The sequence below is a fragment of the Gallinula chloropus genome, assembly GCF_964237585.1.
Source record: "Gallinula chloropus genome assembly, chromosome: 30".
In the NCBI taxonomy this organism is placed as follows: Eukaryota; Metazoa; Chordata; class Aves; order Gruiformes; family Rallidae; genus Gallinula; species Gallinula chloropus.
This window is the reverse complement of record NC_140115.1, coordinates 4,989,108-5,010,927: the sequence shown is the minus strand read 5'-3', so window position 1 is coordinate 5,010,927 and position 21,820 is coordinate 4,989,108. Positions and strand designations below refer to the sequence as shown.

At 52.0% G+C, this 21,820-nt stretch overlaps 1 protein-coding gene across 1 annotated transcript; it reads right to left on the bottom strand.

Moving 5' to 3' along the window:
- Nucleotides 1–7,723: 7,723 nt before the first annotated feature.
- On the bottom strand, nt 7,724–8,650 carry LOC311202526 (olfactory receptor 14C36-like; the record flags this gene model as incomplete). The annotated part of the gene is made up of 1 exon (XM_084277107.1): nt 7,724–8,650. One exon carries the CDS (start codon nt 8,648–8,650, stop codon nt 7,724–7,726), a length of 927 nt encoding a protein of 308 aa, XP_084133233.1.
- Nucleotides 8,651–21,820: the final 13,170 nt, after the last annotated feature.

Here is a 21,820-nt window from a genome sequence, read left to right as displayed (position 1 = left end):
AAAAACCTGTAAACTGGAGATCCATCAGCAAGCACATGTGAACCATTAGTAAAATGGACCTTCCCTTCAAATGGACCTTGATGAACAGGAACATCAGGAAGATTTCCAAGCAGAAGAGATCTCCTCCTCCTGCCCATATTTTCTCTGTGGCTGGAATTAATTCTCATGTTGGTGGCTCCCATAGTTCTGGTGTTTGGATTTGTAAGCCATAAAGTATAAATAAATATGTTTATTTCTTGCTGAGCAGTGTTTGCACAGCATTAAGGCCTTTTTTCTAGTTCTGCTCCAGAAATGAGTCAACTGGGAGTGCACAAGTGCCTGGAAGGGGACAGAACAGGGACCCAGATGACCATAACTGACCAAGGGGATTATCCACACTGTATGACTATAGGAGTGAGCCCACCGTTGTGGTGCACTTATGGCCACAAAGGTGGCCTAAATTTGGGAGGAATACAGTTGACTATCTTTCTAGCAGCCAGTGTGGTGTCACATGTGGGTGTTAGGATGGGAGCAGTGCTGATGACAGGGAGGCTTTAGTTGTGTCCAAGCAATCAGTACTAATGAGAGGGTGGGGGGGGGACCCAGGGAGCTGGGAGGGGACACAGCCAGGACAGGTGACCCAAACTGCCCAAAAAAGCATATTCCATTCAAATTACACAATGATCAGCATCAAGGGAGTCTGGTGGGGGCAGGAGAACTCAGCTCCAGGACACACGTGTTTTCGGGGCGGCTGTGAGCTGTGTGGCCAGAGCTGTGGGGTTCAGTGACAAACTGCACTGTGCATCACCAGTTGTGTGTGTTTTGCTACAAAGTCCTGTTGTTGTTGTTGTTGTTTCTCTCTCTCTGCTGTCCCAGTAAACTGTCCTTATCCCAGCCCTTGCTGAACCGGAATCCTGCCATGAGCACACTGGGCTGCACTGGGAGGAGGGTGACTGCACAGACAAGGGCCCATCTGGACTCAGAGGTTGAGGCCAACTCAGAGATTGAGGCCACCTCTGGAGCAGTCAGTCCCAGTGTGGGGCTTCCCAGTCTGGAGGAATGAGGAGGAACACTCACATGGGCACAGAAAGTCTGCCAAGATACAGTTAGGGGTCTTGTGTGGAGAGGCTGAGCAACCCAGGCTTCTTTAGCCTGGGGAAGGGGAGGCTGAGGGAAGCCCTCATTGTGCTACAGGGAAAGAACATAAGAAAGTCCACGTAAAACTTCAGCTTTGAAGGTCAGGGTGGATGTGAGGATAAAGAAATGTCATTCTGAGGGCAGTGCTGTGGTGCAAGCAGTCACTGGGAGGAAGTGTGGATGGGCTGGTGGCTTTGTGCTTGTGGGAACAGCTGGTGAGGATGGAGAGACAGCAGAACAGGCAGGGACATTGTTAGGTGACAATGAGGTGGGCAAGTGTGTTGCATCCCTGCAGCCTACACAGAACCAGGTAGAGGGGTGAGGCAGTGTGGGATGTGCTGTGGTGCAGATGGCCAAGGGTGCCAGCCAGGCTGAAAGGGCCAGATAGAAATGAGATCTTTGCTGCCCTGGCTGTGGCTGATGTCCCTGCCACAGAGGCCACAGGGAAGACACATTGTCCTCATGGCCATGGAGCATGGTTGCCTTCTTGCATCTACCCCAGGGGAGGCCACCATGTGTATGCAGAACAGTTTTGCCTAATGCTTACACCTAATGCTAATACATATAGCAATACCTAAAGTCTTTTTAACTTCTCTTGTAGTTAAGGCTGTTTTAAAATTCCTTTGATGAGGGTTTTCCTGAAATATTTCAGATTGTTTTCCTCTCCCAATTTCCTATTCTGCAGTGAAAAATCTCTGAACAAAATCAGAAGTAATTGCTCTCAGCCCAAACTTCCACATTAAAAGCCTGAACTGTTAAGATATAACTTAAGGAAAAACCAAACAAACAAAAACCAAACAAAAACAAAAAAGCAAAACTAAACTATACAAAGCAAAAGAATGAAAGAAGGGAAGTGCACTCCTTACTTTCTGTTGTGTGTTGGAAATTATACGTCTGTTTGTGTGGCAGAGAGAGTGCTTTGGTAGTTGAGAAAAACAATAAATTCATCCCATAGAAAGTGTTAGCTGTATGCCTCATGAGTGTGGCACACAATGAGTGTCCATGGCATTTGTCTTTTCATTACAACCTAATAGTATATGAGGTCATAAATTCAAGGTTAAAAGCAATACAGAGTTGACCTTTAAAAAAATATGCAGTATTTCTAATAGTAAACAAGTGAATAGTTTGAATTATATTAGAATCATTCTTTTGTAACTGAATAATCTACCCATCCCTTATTATGAACAACATTAGATGTGGGTATTCAGGAAATGAAAAGCTAAAATCTATGGGAAAGGTAATGATCTCTGAAAATTTACTCTAATGACTAATTTGTGGCTCAGTGGATTTCAAGAGATTATTGGTTTTTGAAATGGATTCTATCAACTAAGGAGATAAGGGAAATCATTAGGCTGAATAAAGTAAAACAGTAGATTTGTTATATGGAACTCCATTACATGAGTGTCTATTTCCCACACAATTTACAAGTATTTTTTCCTAAACTGAACTGTGATAACTTATATTATGGGACAAATAACACCCTGTCCTACCCTTGGTGTCACACTCCCCACATCCCAAGGAAGAGCCCTGAGACACAGGTGAGGGTCAGGATCTCCCTGCCCAGGGGCTGGGGGTCAGCACTTGGCATTTCTGCTTCATCAGACCAAGCCAGGGTGTCCTCAGCATCAGAGCTGCCTGTGCTTTGCCTGGGTTTGTCCTCATGGCCTCCAGTTGTCTGCTCTAACGAGCCCATGGGGAGGCTTGGTCAGGAATGGCTCCCAGTGGGGCCTCTTAGTGCTTCAAGGTACTTTGAGCATTACTCCTGACTTGAACTTCTTGAGAGGTTTCTTCACTCTCCTCTTTGTAGCTGAAGTCTCTGGACTCACCAGAGACACCATGAGGCTCATTAACATCCAGAAAGCCCTTACAAGTATATCTCCTCAGGTAATTTCCTCTAAAAAGTTAAGACTTGTATAAGTAATTGGAGAGGTTTTAATTGGGTGATGAAAATTTTGAAGGAATTTCACAATGGAGGGTTTTTTTCATACAGAAAAAAATTGTTTCTGTCACTTTTCAGTCCATGGAAGATGTTTTAGCAGCATTCTGCATTGGATGTTTGTACAGAGGTCTCCTAAATAGTTCTGGACAGGCAGGAAAAGCAGTCTCTGGAGATCCAACCCTGCATGGAGAACCTTGCTCTTCCCCAAGCCCAGCAGTTCCCTCACTGGCCTCCTGGGAGTCCCAACACTTTTCCTGGCATCATCTGTGCTCACAGGCACAGATTTCTCTGACAACAAACAGCAGTTCAACGTGATCCAGTTTAATTGACATGAAATCTCTCTCCTCAGCTGCCTGCTACGGCCAAGCAGCGTGTGAAGGGGGTCAGCTTTACTGGTGCTCCCAGTGCACAACCTGGGGAGGTTTCAGGCCAGGGAGATGCTTCATCTCTTGCAACTTGTGCTCGGGTGCTCTTGCTGGAGAGTTAGAATGTTGGAAGCTTTTTCTGGTAGAGCTGGAAAACTACCTCAAGCACAGTTAGTGGGAGAGCTGGGGAGGTTTCAGGCCAGGAATATCTTCAAGGCCTCGCTCCTTCTCTTTGACACCTGTTGCTGGAGGTTTAGCAGTTTTAGAGGTTGTTGCTGGTAGATTGAAAAGTGACGTCAGGCACTCTTAGGACCGTTGCCTTAGCTGGGAATGCCCTGAGCCTCAAGGTTTCTTGTACTGCTACTTTACCACCTGGGGAGGTTTCAGGCCACAAAACCTTTTCCAGACCTCACATCAATTTGTTTGGGAGCTGTTACTGGACATTTATCAGTTTCACAGGTGGATGCTTGTAGAGCCTGACAAGGAAGTCAGGCAATCTTAGGACTGTTCCTTCACCTATGAAGGGGGGCCTGAGCCCCAAGGTTAATTGCACCCTCAGCAAGTTTGCGGATGACACCAAGCTGAGTGGTGTGGTCGACACCCCAGAAGGAAAGGAAGCCATCCAGAGGGATCTTGACAGGCTGGAAAGGTGGGCCCGGGGGAACCTAATGAGGTTCAACACTGCCAAGTGTCAGGTCTTGCACTTGGGCAGGAAGAATCCCAGACATGGATACAGGCTGGGAGAAGAGCTCCTTGAGAGTAGCCCTGCTGAGAAGGACTTGGGGATTGTGGTGGACGAGAAGCTTGACATGAGCCAGCAGTGGCTCTTGCAGCTCGTAGGGCCAATGGTATCCTGGGCTCCATCAGCAGAGGAGTGGCCAGCAGGGACAGGGAGGGGATTGTCCCTCTCTGCTCTGCCCTCGTGAGGCCCCATCTGGAGTCCTGTGTCCAGATCTGGGGCCCCCAATACAAGAAGGATGTGGAACTGTTGGAGAGGGTTCAGAGGAGCCACAAGGATGATTAGAGGGCTGGAGCACCTGCCCTACAAGGAGAGGCTGAGGGAACTGGGCTTGTTCAGCCTGGAGAAGAGAAGGCTGCAGGGGGACCTCATTGCAGCCTCCCAGCCCCTGAAGGGAGCTTATAGGCAGGAGGGGATTCGACTTTTTAAAAGAGCAGATAATGGCAGGACAAGGGGGAATGGACTAAAGCTAAAGGAGGGAAGGTTTAGATTAGATATTAGGGGGAAGTTTTTTACAGAAAGAGTGGTGAGGTGCTGGAACAGGCTGCCCAGAGAAGGGGTGGATTCCCCGTCCCTGGAGGTGTTCAAGGCCAGGTTGGATGGGGCCCTGGGCAGCCTTGTGTAGCTCCAGGCCTGGAGGTTGGTGTCCCTGCCTGTGGTAGGGGGTTGGAGCTCTGTGACCCTTGGGGTCCCTTCCAACCCAGGCCATTCTATGATTCTATGATTCTATGATACTGGTGCTGCCTGCAGGCTCCCTGGGGAGATTTCCTGCCAGAGAATTCTTTCCTCCCTCACACCTTTTGTTTGGGGCTCTTACTGGACGTTTGGTGTTTTCGAAGTTGGACGCTGGCAGAGCCCAGAAATGACACCACACACTCTTAGGACCGTTCCCTCAGCTACGAAAGCTCTGAGTCCCAAATTTACTGGTGCTGCTATTGCTCTACCTAGCAGGGAAGGTTTTCAGGCTCACAAGATACTGTAGCTCTCAAACCTTTTGTTTGGAAGAGATTGCTGGACGTTTTGCACTTCTTGAACGTGGACACTGGTGGAACCAGAAAATGATGTCTGGGGTTACGGACCATTCCTTTGGCTGGGAATGCCCTTCGCTCCAAGGTTCATGGGACTGCATGTGGGCTACCTGGGGAGGTTTCAGCCCAGGAACACCATTCAGCCTCCATAGATTTATTAGGGAGCTATTGCTGTATGTTTAGAATATCAAAGGGGGAACCCAGTAAAGTCCAAAAATGACCTGAGACATTCTTAGGACCATTCTCTTGTCTAGGAACGCCCTGACCCCCATGATTACTGGGGCTGCTAGTGGGCTACCTGGGGAGATTTCAGGCCAGGAAGGTTTTACAGCCCTTGCAACTTTTGTTTGCAACCTACAATTAGGGTGGGAGATTCTCTCTGTCCCTCCATTTGTCATTGTACTTAAAGAATTAAAAAAATTGAATCTATTAAATATTTTAAAGTATTAACAATAGAATCTCCCAGCTTTACTGGATCTGGGGGGAACCACTGTGATAGAGGATGAAGAAAAGGCTGAGGTACTTAATGCCATTTTTGTTTCAGTCCCTAGCAGCATGACAATTGTCTCCTGATAGTCAGACCCCTGAGTGGAAAGATGGGGATGGGAAGTAGACCGAAGCACCCATCATCCAAGGGGAATTGGTTACTGACCTGCTCAGCTGCTTAGACGTGCACAGGTCTATAGGTCTGGATGCCCAAAAGCACTGAGGGAGCTGGCAGAAGTGCTCCCCAAGCCACTTTCCCTTATTTACAAGCAGTCCTGGCTGACTGGGGTGGTTCCACCTGACTGGAAACTGGCACATGTGACACCCATCTGCAAGAAGGGACAGAGGGAGGACCCAGGGAACTACAGGTCTGTCAGCCTGACCTCAGTGCTGGAGAAGGTGATCATCTTGAGAACCATCATGCAACACAGGCAGGACACTCTGGCCATCAGGCCCAGTCAGCATGGGTTCAGCAAAGTCATGTCGTGCTTGAAGAAGCTGATCTCCTTCTATTGCATGGTGACCTGCTTAGTGGATGAGGGGAAGGCTCTGGATGTGATCTACCTGGACTTCAGTCAAACCTTCATCACTGTCTCCCACAGCATCCTGCTGGAGAAACTATCTGCTCATGGATTAGATGGGTATACTCTGTGCTGGGTTAGAAACTGGCTGAAGGCTGGGCCCAAAGAGTTTTGGTGAAGGGAGTTAAATCCAGCTGGCAGCAGGTCACAAGTGGTGTTCCCCAGGGCTCAGTGCTGGGGCCCATCCTCTTTAACATCTTTATTAATGTGCTGGGTGAGGGGATCATTTGCACCCTCAGTAAGTTGGCAGATGACACCAAATTGTGTGGGAGTGTTGATCTGCTGGCAGGCAGGAAGGCTCTGCAGAGGGGCCTGGACAGGCTGGATCGATGGGCAGAGGCCAGTTTTGTGGGGTTCAACAAGGCCAAGAGCCGAGTCGTGCACTTTGGTCACAACAAGCCCAGGCAATGCTACAGGCCTGGGGCAGAGTGGCTGGACAGCTCCCTGGAGGCCAAAGATCTGGGGGTGTTAGTGGACAATCAGATGAACACCCACCAGCGCTGTGCCCAGGTGGCCAAGAAGGCCAACAGCATCCTGGCCTGTGGACGGAACAGTGTGACCATCAGGAGTAGGGAAGTGATTGTTCTGTTGTACTCTGCTCTGGAGAGGCCACACCATGAGTACCATGTCCAGTTTCTTGCCCCTCACTACAAGAAGGATGTCGAGATGCTGGAGCGTGTCCAGAACAGTCAACCTAGATAAGGTTTGGAACACAAGTCCAGTGAGGAGTGGCTGAGGGAACTGGGGCTTTTTAGTCTTGAGTAAAGGAGGCTGAGGGGAGACCTTAGTGCTCTCTACAAGTACCTGCAAGGAGGGTGTAGGGTGTTGGGGTTCAGTTTCTTATCTCAGATAGACAGGGATAGGATAAGAGGAAATGGTTTCAAATTCCACCAGGGGAGACTTAGGTTTGATATCTAGAGGGATTTCTTTACTAAAGGGTAGTCAAGTGTTGGAACAGGCTGCCCATGGAAATTGTGGAGGTATTTAAAAGGTGTGTAAATGTTCTGCTTGAGGACATGGTCTGGAGGTGGATTAGACAGGGTTAGGCTGTGGTTGGACTCGATGTCCCTAACGGTCTCTTCCGATGTGATTCAATGATTCTGTGGTACAGAGAAAACAGGAAATCCCGTTCTGTCATGGAGGGAAAGCATTGCCATTTCAGACAAGTAGACAAGTGTTTTGGCTGATAAAAAATGTGCTTTTTTTATAAATACCAGGAGAAAAATAGATAAAGAAAAATTTGTGCACCTTTCCAGGGAAACGTGATGCAAAGAGAGCACAGCTCATCATTATGCATTGTCTGGGTCACACAAGACCAGGAGATACTTCATTAGGAATGGGATGTACATGCACCCAGTGATTACAGCTTAGATAAAATGCAAGGAAACAAACCCTCCTAAATAGAGACTGGTCCTAAAGTGAGTTACATGGCCAGCCATAGCAGAAACAGATGAGGAGTTTGTGGCTGCTTAGAAACATCCAATCATCAGTTTCCACACAGCATCCTTGAGCTCCTGGTTCCTCATGCTGTAGATGAGGGGGTTCACTGCTGGTGGAAACACCGAGTAAAGAAATGCCAGTACCAGATCCAGAAATAGGGAGGAGATGGAGGGGGGCTTCAGGTAGGAAAACACAACAGTGCTGATAAAGAGAGAGACTACAGCCAGGTGAGGGAGGCAGGTGGAAAAGGCTTTGTGCCGTCCCTGCTGCGAGGGCATCCTCAGCACAGCCCTGAAGATCTGCACATAGGACACCACAATGAACACAAAACAGCCAAAAGCAAAAGAGGCAGTGACCACAATGACTGCAATCTCCCTGAGGTAGGCATCTGAGCAGCAGAGCTTGAGGATCTGGGGGATTTCGCAGAAGAACTGGTCAAGGGCATTGCCCTTGCATAAGGGCAGTGAAAATGTGTTGGCTGTGTGCAGCACAGCATGGAGAAACCCACTGCCCCAGGCAGCTGCTGCCATGTGGACACAAGCTCTGCTGCCCAGGAGGGTCCCGTAGTGCAGGGGGTGGCAGATGGCAACGTAGCGGTCATAGGCCATGACAGTGAGCAGAAAGTGCTCTGTGGAGATCAAAAATAGGAAGAAAAAGAGTTGAGCCACACATCCTGTGTAGGAAATGGCCCTGGTGTCCCACAAGGAATTGGCCATGGCTTTGGGAACAGTGGTGGAGATGTAGGCAAGGTCAACAACAGAGAGATTGAGGAGGAAGAAGTACATGGGGGTGTGGAGGTGGTGGTCACAGGCTATGGTGATGATGATGAGGCCATTGCCCAGGAGAGCAGCCAGGTAGATGCCCAGGAAGAGGCAGAAGTGCAGGAGCTGCAGCTCCCGTGTGTCTGCAAAGGGCAGGAGGAGGAACTGGCTGATGGAGCTGCTGCTGTTGGACATCTGCTGCTGTCAAGTGTGGAGACCTGTCCAAGGAGGAAAAGGTAGTGAGAAGTTAGGGAACTCTTCTTTGAGGAAAACAGATTGCAATTCACATTGACTCTCTGCATTCAGGAAGACTTTTGTCAGGTCCCCTTTGGGAGGTGTGCTTTGTGCTGGCTTGAGTGTGCCACTGCTGGGAAGAGGGTTGGCTGTGGGCTCTGGAGAACTCAGTCCTGCCTGGCAGCAGTGAGTCAATATGAGGATGGTGTGATCTCACAGTAAATCCCCTGTGGGTAGCAATGAGCTTTTCAGCACGGTCACTCCAGTTTCACCTGAGGGCAGAGCAGAGCTTTGGAGCTTTGGTTTTCTCCTGCCTGTACCTGAAGAGTGTTTCTCCTGTCAGAACTCCCTGACATTGCTGCTGCAGTGCCAGTGAAACCTTCCCCTGAGTGCAGAGTGGGGAGAGCTGCTCTGTCCATCAGCCCTGCTCTCAGCTGCCCTGTGCTGGATGCTCTGTGATCACACCCTGCTGTTCCCTGCAGAGGAAACTGGACCCCACAGAGAGCTGAGGAATCCAGTCTCACAGGGCAGAGCTCCAAAGCCCTCCTGGGGTCTCATCCTACCCAAGGAGGATCTCAGCTCCCCGCTCCCAGCCAGGGACACACAGGGCTCAGTGCAGCTGCCCACACACAGGTGATCCCCAGTCCTGCAGATGGGGGTCCTGAAGTGAGGGTCATCTCAGTGCCAGACCCACCAATGGACTTGCCCATAGTCCCAGGTAATTGTGGGACAAAGGCAGCAAATACAGGAAGGGAAACAGTGTGGAATGCTCCATCCGAGGCTGGAAGGAAAGGGATGGATAGGCTGGCACTCAGGAGTTTCTTCTTCCTTGGGATCAGGCTAACAAGAAGACTGAGCCTGAAACCCTGGATCTCTTGTTGCAGCGTCTGTGCTGGCTGGGAGAAACCAGCGGTTTGCTGCGTGAAAGTGTCTGCACTGCAGAGGATGTCAGGGAGGTCCCAAATCCCCACTGCCAGGGCATTTCTGGGAGCAGCTCCTTCTGTCTCCCTGAAAATGTCTCTGTTGCCTGAAGCTGTCCCTGCAGCTGCTTCTCTCTGCCCATGTCACCTCATTCTCTATGCTCACAGACCTCATCCAACTTGCCCTGCACTCAAATCTGCTCTGCAGACCCCTCCTGGCATCAGGGCACTGCCCTGGGGAACCTCTGTGTGTGCAGGGCTCAGGAGAAGCTCTGACAAGTCCTAATGAGCAATGAGTTTGCACTGCCTGCTGCAAAGTTATCAGGAAAAGCTCAGCCCCCACTTCCCACCCAGCCCACAAGAGGAGAAAATTCAGGAGGAAGAGTTGCTTTACCTGGAGTGGAAAATGCATCCTTGGTGTTCTTGAAAAGTCCCTGGGAAGTTCCCTGGGATCAGCAGGATCTGGGAGCAAACCTATCCTACACAGCACACTTGAACAGCAGAAGGACCCTACACTGTCCTTCCATGGGTCACACTTGCCACCCACAGCTTCTGTGTGTGGCAATGCTGATGGAAGCCCAGCAGGCAGGCTGAGTGCTGACCCTGGCAGCAGCAGAGCCCCTGCCCCAGCACACAGACCCCGGGGTGCAGGGACCCTGCTCACAAGGACAGCCCTGGGCCCAGGAGAAGACAGCTGTCCTGCCCTGTCCCTCTGATGGGGCAGAAGGGCATCCCTTCCAGGCAGCAACTTCTAGTCCTATAGAGAACCTGTCCTCCTGACAGACCCCACACACTGCCCCATGTCCCAGCTTTAGGAGATCCCTCCAGGAACAGAACCTGCATTGCCCTGCACCCACAGACATACCAGGGACAGGCTGTGCAGATTTCTCCTCCAGTGAGCTCTCAGCACCCGTCAGCTCTCTGAGACTTACAGGTCTCCCCTTGGTGCCTACAGGCAGTGTCCCCAGCCCTGTGTGCTTGGCAGAGGAGCTGCTCCTGGGCAGAGCTGTCTCTCTGCAGCACTGCCAGGTTGCCATGAGCTCCCTCCATCCCAGGAGCCTGGCCAAGCTCAGCAAGTGAAGACCAGTTCTTCTAGGCTCCCTCTGGTGCCTCAGACCTCATGGGGATCATTTCTGATCTCATCTCTGATGTTCCCTCCCTTCTGTCCATCGGAGTCATTTCTCCTGATCAAACCAGAGCTGGGCAGGAGAATCACCGTCCCTTGTCTCCACATGAGACAGGACCACCATGCATGGACAGGGAGTGGACTCTTTCCCCCTGGGAAAGGAAGAGGTTTAGGTGAGCATTTGGGCATTTCTCAGGGTTTCCCAAGAACAAAATCAGGAAAAACAAATCTACAAAGCTCTGCTGCTGCCAGGACAAACTGACACCTGGAGAGCTCCCATCAGAGCCCAGTACAGCCAGTGGCACCCTCAGCCAGCAGGAAATGCACCTCCCAAAAAGGACCTTTCCAATGTCTAATAGAACAGGGAGAGGCAGTCCTTGGGCTGGCAATGAGAATGTTTTGCTGACTGAAGAGTGCCCCAAGTTCTCACTGCCTTGTTCTCCTTGCTCAGGGCTTCCTGCAAAGAGGCAGAGAATGTCCCATGGCAGCTTCATTCCCCACATCCTCCTCCTGCCCTTGGCAGACAGACACAGGGGAGCTGCAGCGGGTTTCTCCACGCTGTGCTGCTCACAACCAAGACATTTCCCCCCCACACCTCTGCAAGGGCAATGCTGGTGACCAGTTCTGCTGTGAAATCCCCCAGATCCTCAGCCTCACATGCTCAGATGCCGACCCCAGGGAGATTGGTCTTCTTGTACTGAGGACCTGTTTAGTGTCTGGATGTTTTATGGGATACCTGAGGAGGTTTTAGGTCAGGAACCTCTTTCATGCCTCACACCTTTTGTTTGGGAAACATTTCTGTACATTTAGGAGTTTCTAAGTTGGACACTGGTAGAGCATGAAAATGCTGCCAGGCACTTTTAGGACCATTCCCATGTCCTAGGAATGCCCTCATCCCAAGGTTTTAAGGGCTTCTACTGGGATACCGAGGGGTGTTTCTGTCCAGGATTATCTTTCAGCTCTTGCACCTTTCTTTAGGGAGTTATTGAGGGACATTTAGCAGTTTAGAAAATGGACACTGGTAGAGTCAAAAATTATGTCAGACAATGTCAGGACCATTCCCTTCACATTAAAATCCTTGATCCCCACGGTTACTGGGGCTGGTAGTGGGCTCTCTGCTTGAATTTCAGGTTAGGCACATCTTTTAGCTCTTGCATCTTTAGTTTGGGAGATATTGCTGGACGATTAGCATGTTCAAAGGTGGACACTAGTAGAGCTGGAAAATTACATCAGGCACTGTTGTGACCGTTCCCTTGGCAAGGACAGTCCTGAGCCCCAAGGTTACTGGGGCTTCTAGTGTGCATCCTGGGGAGGTTTAATGCCACGAACCTTTTTCAGCCCACGCACCTTTTACTTGGGACCTATTGCTCTACATGTAACAGTTTGTCGAAGTGGAAGGTTGTGGACTCTGAAAATGAAGTCAGGCACTTTTAGGAATGTACCCTTAGCAATGAAAGCCCTGAGCCCCAGGGGTAGTGGTCCTGTTTGCAGTCAACATGGGGAGCTTTCAGGCCAGGAACTTCTTTCACTCCTGGCACCTTTTGTTTGGGAGCTGTTGGTGCAGTTTGGCAGTTTCAAAGGTGGAGGACTGTAGAGCTGTGCAATGACATCAGGCACTATTAGGTTCATTCTCCTGGCTAGAAACGTGCTGAGCCTTAATGCTACTCATGCTGCCAGTGGGTCACCTTGGGGTGTTTCAGGCCAGGAACCTCTTTAAGCTCTCACCCCTTTTGTTTGGGAGCTGTTGCTGGATGTTTAGCAGTTTCCAACGTGGACGCTGGGAGAGACCAAAAATGACGTCAGGCACATTTAAGACTGTTCCCTTTACTGTGAAAACCCTGGTTAATGGTGCTGCTTGTGGGCAACCTGGGACGTTTTCAGGCCAGAAATGTTTTTGGGCCCTCACACCATTTGTTTGGGAGCTGCTGCTGGATGTTTTGCAGTTTCTAAGTTGGACACTGGTAGAGCCTGAAGTGCTGGGAGAGCTTGAAAAAGACATCTGTATTATTAGGACTGTTCCCTTGGCTAGGAATGCCCTTTGCCCCAAGGATACCAGGGCTGTGTGGGGGCTACCTGGGGAGGTTTCAGGCCGGGAACATCATTCAGCCGTCACAGATTTATTTGGGAATTATTGCTCTACTTTTAACATTATTGAAGACTGACACTAGTAGAGCCACAAAATGATGTCAAGCACTCTTAGGATCGTTCCCTGGCTAGGAAAGCCCTGAGCCCCAAGGTTACTGGGGCTGCTAGTGGGCTACCTGGGGCGGTTTCTGGCCAGGAACCTTTTTCAGCCCTCGCACCTTCTGTTTCCACCTACAATGAAGGTGGGAGATTCTTCTTGGCCCTCCTTTTGTTATTAATGTATTCCTAGAATTAAGGAGGATCTCCCATCTTTATTGGATCTGGGGAGAACCACTGTGATGGAGGCTGAAGAAAAGGCTGAGTGCCTGAAGGTGCCCATTACTCATTCTTCAGGCAGCGATGAAATCTCTCAGAGAAGCCTGAGAAGTATCAAAAGAGACTTCAGGGGTTCAGGGAGGCTGACTGAGGGGGTGGGAGGGCAAGTGTTGTTTTCCTCTATCCAGTTTGGGGCAGTGAAGAACACAAAGGGAGCTAGGAAAGCAGAGGTGTTGAATAGGTGGCTGAGGGGCTGGTGCCACCTCAGGAACTTTGGGTTTTCCAATCATGGGGCAGTTTACTCAGCACCTGACCTGATGGCAGCAGATGGGTGTCACCTGTCTCCAAGTGGGAAAAGAATCCTTGCTCAAGAGCTGGCAGGCCTGATTGACAGGGCTTTAAACTAGGTAGGGAGAGGGGAGGGGATATAGTGAGCCTTGCTAGGGTACAGCAAGTAGCCTCTAGCTTTATACTAGATGCAAAGGGGGAAGAGGGTAAAATTCAGTGAGGTAGAGAAGGGGTTGGGGATGCTGAAATTCTACAAGACTGTTGGGAAATACCTCTGAAGTGTCCCATAGGAACTTCTGGGGACTCCTCAGAGGAGGTGGTATTGCTGACCCCCCTTCTGGAACCTTCTAATGTCCCTCTGGGAGGCAGTGGGGGAAAACATCAGATTCCTCCCAGAGGGTTGAGGGAGGGCTCCTCAAAAAAGGTGGTGAGTCAGGAAGCCAAGCTGAAGTGTCTTCACACCAATGCACACAGCTTGGTTAATGAGCAGGAGGAGTTGGAAACCCTGATGTCACTGGAAAATTATGATCTAGTTGCAATCAGGGAAACATGGTGGGATGATTCCCCCAGCTGGAACACCCCTGTAGAAGGGTCTCACCTTTTTAGAAGGGATAGGCTGGGTAGGAAGGGTGGGGGAGTTCCCCTCTATGTTCAAAAGTGGATAGACTGTGAGGAGCTCCCTCTGAGAAGTGGTCAAGAGCAGGTTGAGAGCCTGTGGGTCAGAATTAGGGATGGGACTAAGGAAGGACAGCTGGTGATAGGGGTCTACTACAGGCCACCTGATCAAGGAGGGACTACTGATGAGGCTTTCCTCCTTCAGCTGCCAGAGGCATCGCAGTCCCAGGCACTCATCCTGATGGGGGACTTCAACCACCCGGATATGTGCTGGGAAAACCACACAGCGAGCTGCAAGAGACCCAGGAGACTCCTGGAGTCCATGGATGACAACTTTCTGCTTCAGGTTTTGGACAGAGCAACCAGAGGTGATGCATTGCTGGACCTGGTGCTCACCAGCATGGGGCAGATCATTAAAGGTGTTAAGGTGTGAGTGGTGTGGTTGACACAAGAGAAGGAAAGGAAGCCATCCAGAGGGATCTTGACAGGCTGGAAAGGTGGGCCCGGGTGAACCTAATGAGGTTCAACACTGCCAAGTGTCAGGTCTTGCACTTGGGCAGGAAGAATCCCAGACATAGATACAGGCTGGGAGAAGAGCTCCTTGAGAGTAGCCCTGCTGAGAAGGACTTTCCATCAGCAGAGGGGTGGCAGCAGGGACAGGGAGGTGATTGTCCCTCTCTACTCTGCCCTCGTGAGGCCCCATCTGGAGTCCTGTGTCCAAGTCTGGACACAAGAAAGATGTGGAACTGTTGCAGAGGGTTCAGAGGAGCCACAATAAGGATCAGAGGGCTGGAGCAGCTCCCCTACGAAGAGAGGTTGAGGGAGCTGGGCAGGTTCAGCCTGGAGAAGAAAAGGCTGCGGAGGAAACCTCATTGCAGCTTTCAAGTCCCTGAAGGGAAAATACAAACAGGAGGGGAATCAGCTTGTTAAAAATGTAGACAATGGCTGGACAAGGGGGATGGATTAAAACTAAAGGAAGGAAGGTTTAGATTAGATATTGGGGGGAAGTTTTTACAGAGAGATTGGTGAGGTCCTGGAACAGGCTGCCCAGAGATCTGGTGGATGCCCCATCCCTGGAGCTGTTCAAGGCCAGGTTGGATGGCGCCCTGGGCAGCCTTGTGTAGCTCCAGGCCTGGAGGTTGGTGTCCCTGCCTGTGGCAGGGGGCTTGGAGCTCTATGATCCTTGGGGTCCCTCCCAACGCAGAGCGGTCTGGGATTCTATGATTCCATGATTCAGCTGGTCAGATCTTCAAGCAGCTCCTCAGCGAAGTCCAGGATGTGAGCTTGCACAGGCGGGCCATCTTGGCTAGGGAGGAAGACCGCCAGCTTTGGGAGCCTGTGAGTTGCCAGCAAAAGCCCTTGCTCAGCTCCAGGAGCTCTGCAGGCTCTGCCACTGTCTCACTGCTGTGTTTGCTTCAGCTGATGAAGTGGCAGGAGTTGGGTGCCGAGTTCCAGGACGAGAGCGCTTTACTACATGCCAGCCTGCTGAAGCTCTCCCTGTTGCTCAGAGGCCTCGTTGTGCTGTCAGAGCGAGCTGACACGGTGAGCAGTGACCCCCCTGTTGGCAGCCAGGGGGCCCAGGCCGTGGCTAAGGCGGTGGCTTGGCCTTGGCTGAGGGTCAGGAGGTGGGGTGCCTGCTCTGAACGTTCCATGGTGGGGTTCTGGTGGCTGCCTGGGGAGCTTTCCAGGCATGGAGGGGTGCCAAGCCATCTGCCCCTCCCAGCCTGAGGGAGAAGGGGGTGGCTGAGTACGGGACAGGCTTTCCTGCACCCCCCACACCCCTACCCCTGCTCTCTCACATCCCCATCCGTGTGCCCATGGCCAGCACCCAGCAGGATGCTGGCACAGAGATTCCTGGGCCTCCATCTGCCAGGAAGCTGGATAGGAGGCTGGAGCCTTTTTTGCCGGAGCGCTCTTTGACCAGTTCACAGCAAGGAAACCATCTTTCCTACAGGCCAGAAAAATGCAGGTCCTCCTGCCAAACATGCTGGAAGTGCTCTGGCTCAGCAGGACTGGGGATAGCAAGACGATGGTCCTGGTGGTCTTGAAGAATGTGACAGGTCACCTGAAGAGGGAGGAGGCCAGCCCCATCTTGCTGCAGCTGGCGGAGGAGCTCCTGCCCCTCTTTGACGCTGTAAGGCTGACGTGGGAGACTGAGCCCTGAGGATGGGCACCTGGCAATGAGAGCTGACAGGCAGCCCTGTGGGCAGGGCCTTCTGCCCTCCTCACTGCCTGGGGCTCTCATGGGATGGCTTCTGGGCTTTGCAGCTCAGCCCTGCTGCCCGCCACGGGTTGAGGATCCTGCCCTGTGCTGGGGCCCAGCTCTGCCCCTGTGCAAAGCACCCGCAGGCCCAGAGCTGCTCCCAGAGCCCCACAGGGTTCCCCAGCTGCACTGCCAGGCAGGACCAGAGGTTCCCACAGCTCTTGTGGAGCAGAGCCCCACCCTGCAGCATCTCCCCTCCCATCTGCCGTGCCCACACTTCTGGACTAATGCTCACAGGGAACGGGGAGTGGCTCTGCCTGATGTCCCGCTCACCTTCTCCCTACTAGGAGTGCAGTCAGATGAGAGAGCTCTCCATCAGCCTCTTCAGAGACGCTCTGGAGACTGTGCTGGAGAAGGACCAGAAGAGCGTGCAGAAAAGGCTTCAGAGGGGCCTGCTCCCCCTCTTCTTCCGCATGCACGACCAGGCCGACAGCGTGGCCAAGGTAGAGATTCCCAGGCTGGTTAGTGACACGGGCAAGGGCGTGCTGACGCCCTGGGCATCAGGGGCAAAAGCTGCTGGCACTCAAGACTCCGGGCTCCATCTGCCTGAGTCACTGAGGACAGAGCAGAGCTCCCCTCCATCCTTGTGCTGATGCCATCCCTGCCTTCCTCGTTGCCCAGTGGCTCTTCTGCAGAGGTGGAAGGGCGGGCAGGGTCCCCTCCCAGCCACGCTCCCTCCATTCAGCCTGCCTCCAGCGCAGCCCATAGCAAGAAGGGTCCCTGCAGAAGCAGCATGAGCAGGGGCAGAGAAGCTGGCATGGGCATTTCCAACACCTGCCCTAGCTGGTCGAGCAGCAGCCCGTGGCCAGCGAGGCCTGCAAAGTGGCGTCCCTGCAGGCTTCTCAGCTGCCCCTGCAGGGCTCAAAGGCTGGGGCTTTGAGCATCCATCCCCTTCCCCCAGGGCTGCTCCCAAGAGAGCCCCAGACATTTGGGCCAGGGCATGTCCCAGCTTCCTAGGGGTGGGATCGCTCCAGGAAGAAAGGCAAGAGGAGGGGGATGCCAGGCCCCCTTCCCCAGGCTGCGGTGCCATCTCCCAGCTTGTGCTGTTCTGCAGGCTGCCGGGGAAGCCCTCCTTGCTTTAGCTCAGCTCCTCAAGTGGAAAAAGCTCCAGTACCTGGTGCAGACGCAGCAGACCTGGAGGATCGGAGAGTGCTTGGTGAGGACAAGCCCCAGGGCCTGGAGACCCTGACCCACCTGGGCCATGCGGTGGGGTGGAGGAGTCTCAGCACCCCCGGCACTCCTCGGCTGGTGGCTGGCTCTCAGCATCAATCCCACAGGGCTCCTGGTGGGGAGGTGGAATAGCCTGTGGGGGAAGGGGACTGGGGGGTGCTGGGAGGAGGGACTGGTCTGGCCCAGCAGAGGGGGGACTGTGACATGTTGTGGTGGGTTGACCCTGGCTGGGAAGTTTCTATAGCGGCTTCTCACAGGAAACAGGAGCCGCCTGGGAAGCACCCCCACTGCTAAAACCTTGCACAGCAAACCCAAACCACAAGTCCTTCCCTACCCTTGTGCTCTCTCCAGCTGCTGAAGGACAGGAGCAGGGCTGAAGAATACTGTCATCAGAGCATTCCATACCTGAAAGATGCTCAGGCCACCTTGCAAGAGGCAGCCGTGAGGTTCATCGGTGAGCCACAGCCCCCCCCCGGGTCCCAATTTGGGCAGCCTGGTCGCTGCCAGACCCCCAGCTGCCCTGGGCAGAGCGTGGGCTCCCTCCCCTACCCCTGCTCGGGCAAGGGGGCTTGGTGGCTGCCGCGCTCTGTCCCACCCCCCTCGGTTATTTGTGCTCTCTGGGGTCAGCCCCGACGAGGCCGCGCAGCCGAGCGCGCGGGGCTGGGGGCCGTGCTGCTGGGAGCGTGCTGGGAGCAGGGCTCTGACAAAGCTCTCTGTGCCTAGGGCTTGCTGCGAGGCCACTGAGCCAAGAGAAGCTGTCTGAGGTCATCAGCGGTGAGTAGGGGGAGTGCTGTGCTGGCTGGAGCTGCTGGGGTAGGGCACAGAGCCTGGCCTGGGTGCTCCAGGGAAGCGCCTCGGGGTCAGGGGAACATCTCCGGGGCATCTGGGGCTTTGCTGTGCAGCAGCTGTGTCCTGGCCTGGGAAAGAGGTGGCTGCCATGGTCGGGAGGGGATGCCTGGGGCTCTCTGCAGGCACTGGGCTTCATCCCAGTTCTGTTTCTCTCTGTCGTAGCCCTTCGGTCCTTGGAAACGGACAGTGAACCCGCCGGCTCCCTGGCAGCTCAGACCATCCTCATCCTGAGCTGCCCAAGGGCACAGGGCGCATCCCGACACACCCTGGGAGCTCTGTGCTGCTGGTGCTGCTAAGCCAGGCGGGGGTGCAGCCCTCCCCAGGACAGCGACTGGGATCTTCCTTCCCTCCCCCCCCCAACAAGCACAACTGCGGCTCCTTTCCAGGGCCACTCTTCATTTCCCACGTCTCCCCCTTCTGTATTTCCATTAAAAATCTTGTTTCAGAGCCCCATCTGTTAAACCTTGTGTTGCAGTTTTGTGGGGCTGCGCTGCTGAGATGGGTTTTGTAAGCAGCTGTGACAGTTTTCTGCCAGCCTCAGGGTATACTTCAGGCAATTCAAGGCCAAAGTCATGGCTCGAGATAATCATAGCACCTCTGAGAATCACAGAATCATAGAATGGCATGGGTTGGAAGGGTCCCCAAGGGTCACAGAGCTCCAACCCCCTACCACAGGCAGGGCCACCAACCTCCAGGCCTGGAGCTACACAAGGTTGCCCAGGGCTCCATCCAACCTGGCCTTGAACACCCCCAGGGACAAGGCATCCACCCCTTCTCTGGGCAACCTGTTCCAGCACCTCACCACTCTCTCTGTACAGAACTTCCCCCCAATATCTAATCTAAACCTTCCTTCCTTTAGTTTTAATCCATCCCCCTTGTCCTGCCATTGTCTACACTTTTAACAAGCTCATTCCCTTCCTGTTCCTCTGCTCCCTTCAGGGACTGGAAGGCTGCAATGAGGTCCCCCCACAGCCTTCTCTTCTCCAGGCTGAACCTGCCCAGCTCCCTCAACCTCTCTTCGTAGGGGAGCTGCTCCAGCCCTCTGATCATTACTGTGGCTCCTCTGACCCCTCTCCAACAGTTCCACATCTTTCTTGTATTGGGGTCCCAGCTCTGGACACAGGACTCCAGATGGGGCCTCACGAGGGCAGAGCAGAGAGGGACAATCCCCTCTGTCCCTGCTGCCACCCCAGCCACAATCACATATAGGAGAGAAAACCCACAAGCAGCTGCATTTCGCCACCAGAGAAGGGAGTGAGAAGAAGTAATGAGCTGTGCAGGCTCCAAGGGCAGGGAAGAGGGGGAGGAGGCACCCCACATGCTGGAGAGAAAGATGCCCCTGCAGCCCCTGCAGAAAGCCATGGTGGAGCGGGTGTCCCCATGGAAAAGGCTGAGACCCCACCTGCAGCCCATGGAGGGTTCCACCCTGGATGGAGCAGGTGCACACACAGAGAAGATGCTGTGACCCTGCGTTGGAACGAGCCTCTACCAGCACTTGCAGCCATCAACAGCAGCTCTGTTTTGCAAAGTAGCATGTCTCACACTATCTACATCAGCAAGTAGGGCACTAAGAGCAAGAGATGTAGCATTGGTTTGTTCACTCAGCCAACAGCCTCAGTTTGTTAGTTTCTTTAAGGCAGCAGCAGCTGCTACCCCATGAGGCCAGTGCTGATTTGCCAGAGTCGAAGTTTTGTGGACTCAACTCTGTTCAATACGGTCAAGTGAGCTCCTTCACTGAAACACACACCGAGCTTATCTAAGTTTCTCTATCAGTATACGAGTTACATTCCATTGCTATTGGTTAGATGCTCTGTTCATGCCTCTCAGTATTGCTAATGATTGGTTGAGGCTACACAGTCACTTTGTTCCTCTAAGGCAGTTGCTAACGTTCTTGCAGTTTGTTATCTCATGGAGTTTCTGACAAACTCCTGTTCTCAGACATCTGCTCTCCTGTTGACATGTCTCTGTTGGCTTCCCCAGGTCTGATTACATGCGGGTGAGAAATAAATCTGGACGGGCCAAAACCACCATTCCTCTCAAACTGCATTACTACAATTCCCCCTTTTAGTTTAGGGACCAGCCAGATTTTTGCAAAGAGCATTATCCATCCTGCCAGGGAAATACTGTGACATACACGGCAAAAATAACACTAAGGCAAAAATAACTGACAAAAACATAAGCCCTTGTTTAACTAAATCTAAAAACCATCCCATCAACAGAAAACCATACTGTAAAGAGTGGCAAGCTAAAACTGCTAATTGGCTACACATACTGCTCACACCAAAGTGATTAATTAGTACTTAGAACGAGTTTTGAGAAGCATATCTTATAGCTAATCATTGTTAGTTTCCCTTTGATGTCTAAAAGTTATCTGCACACCTGCTGTGGTTTGGCCATCTTATTATGGCTGCTTAACGACATATTCACTTACTTCCCAATACTTTCCTACAAGTCCTTCTTGGGTTGAGGCAGTGTGTACCTCTGTCTTCAAGGTCACTAGATTTGAGAATGGAATTACCAAATACCTCTCAGCATGAGTAATTTTCCTGTCTTATGGGAATTCAAGGATATTGTCTTCTGTGAGGAGAGCCAGGCCGCCGGCAGGCCCACTGTCCTCCTTGCCAATTTTCCCCTTTTAGTATCTGTGTTACAAAAACTGCTTTTCGAGGTCTCTGCAAGGGCCCTTTGCAGAAAGCTCAATAAACATGACAGTAAATGGAAGACAAGTACCATAATTACCAAATCCAATAATCCAAATTTGACCATCGACAATATCCATCCTGAAATTCCCCAGTCATGAAACCAATTGTAAGTGCCTTGATACCTTTGCTGTTGCATTTGTTTGTTTGGCCGATCAGGAGTGTCAGGAGTGCAGATAACACCAGCCTCACGTTTTCCTACAGGCACCGATTGCAATCTGTGACCTTTGGCTGTGCAGAAATCACTATTTCCCCAATTTTCATTTAGCACAAACACAGGCATTTTTCAAAGACTGTCAGACCATTCAAAATATCCCGCAGCAAAGTTCATAGTCCACTGTGGCTGCACTTGGAACACTTGACTTCAGTTCCTGGGATCAGGATCTCGTCCTGGTTCAGGCAAGCTTGACTTCTTCTGGATCCACGGCTTTATCCGCTTGGCTCCCGTCTCTGTAATGACACAGGCAGATCTCCTGCCCAAGTTAGTACCTGGAACTTCATTCTTAATAACACTTGACATCGACTTTTCTCTCCCTTTTCCCCCCTCTTTGTTTGTTTTTCTTCTCAAACCTTCTTTTAAACCTCCTGCATGGTTCACCATTGGAGGTACCAAACTGTTCTGTGAGAGACAGAACTAGTTCAAAACATAAAGAGCTTTGGGAGAGTTTGATTCATAGGTTTTACCATGATTTTGCCTGTAGGCAAATGTGGTGTCCCTGTAACACAGGCAATGTTCCTGCCATATATTCTGAGCTGTTGTCCAGTTTGATTTCACAGGGGAGTCAAGTGCTGCTATAGCAG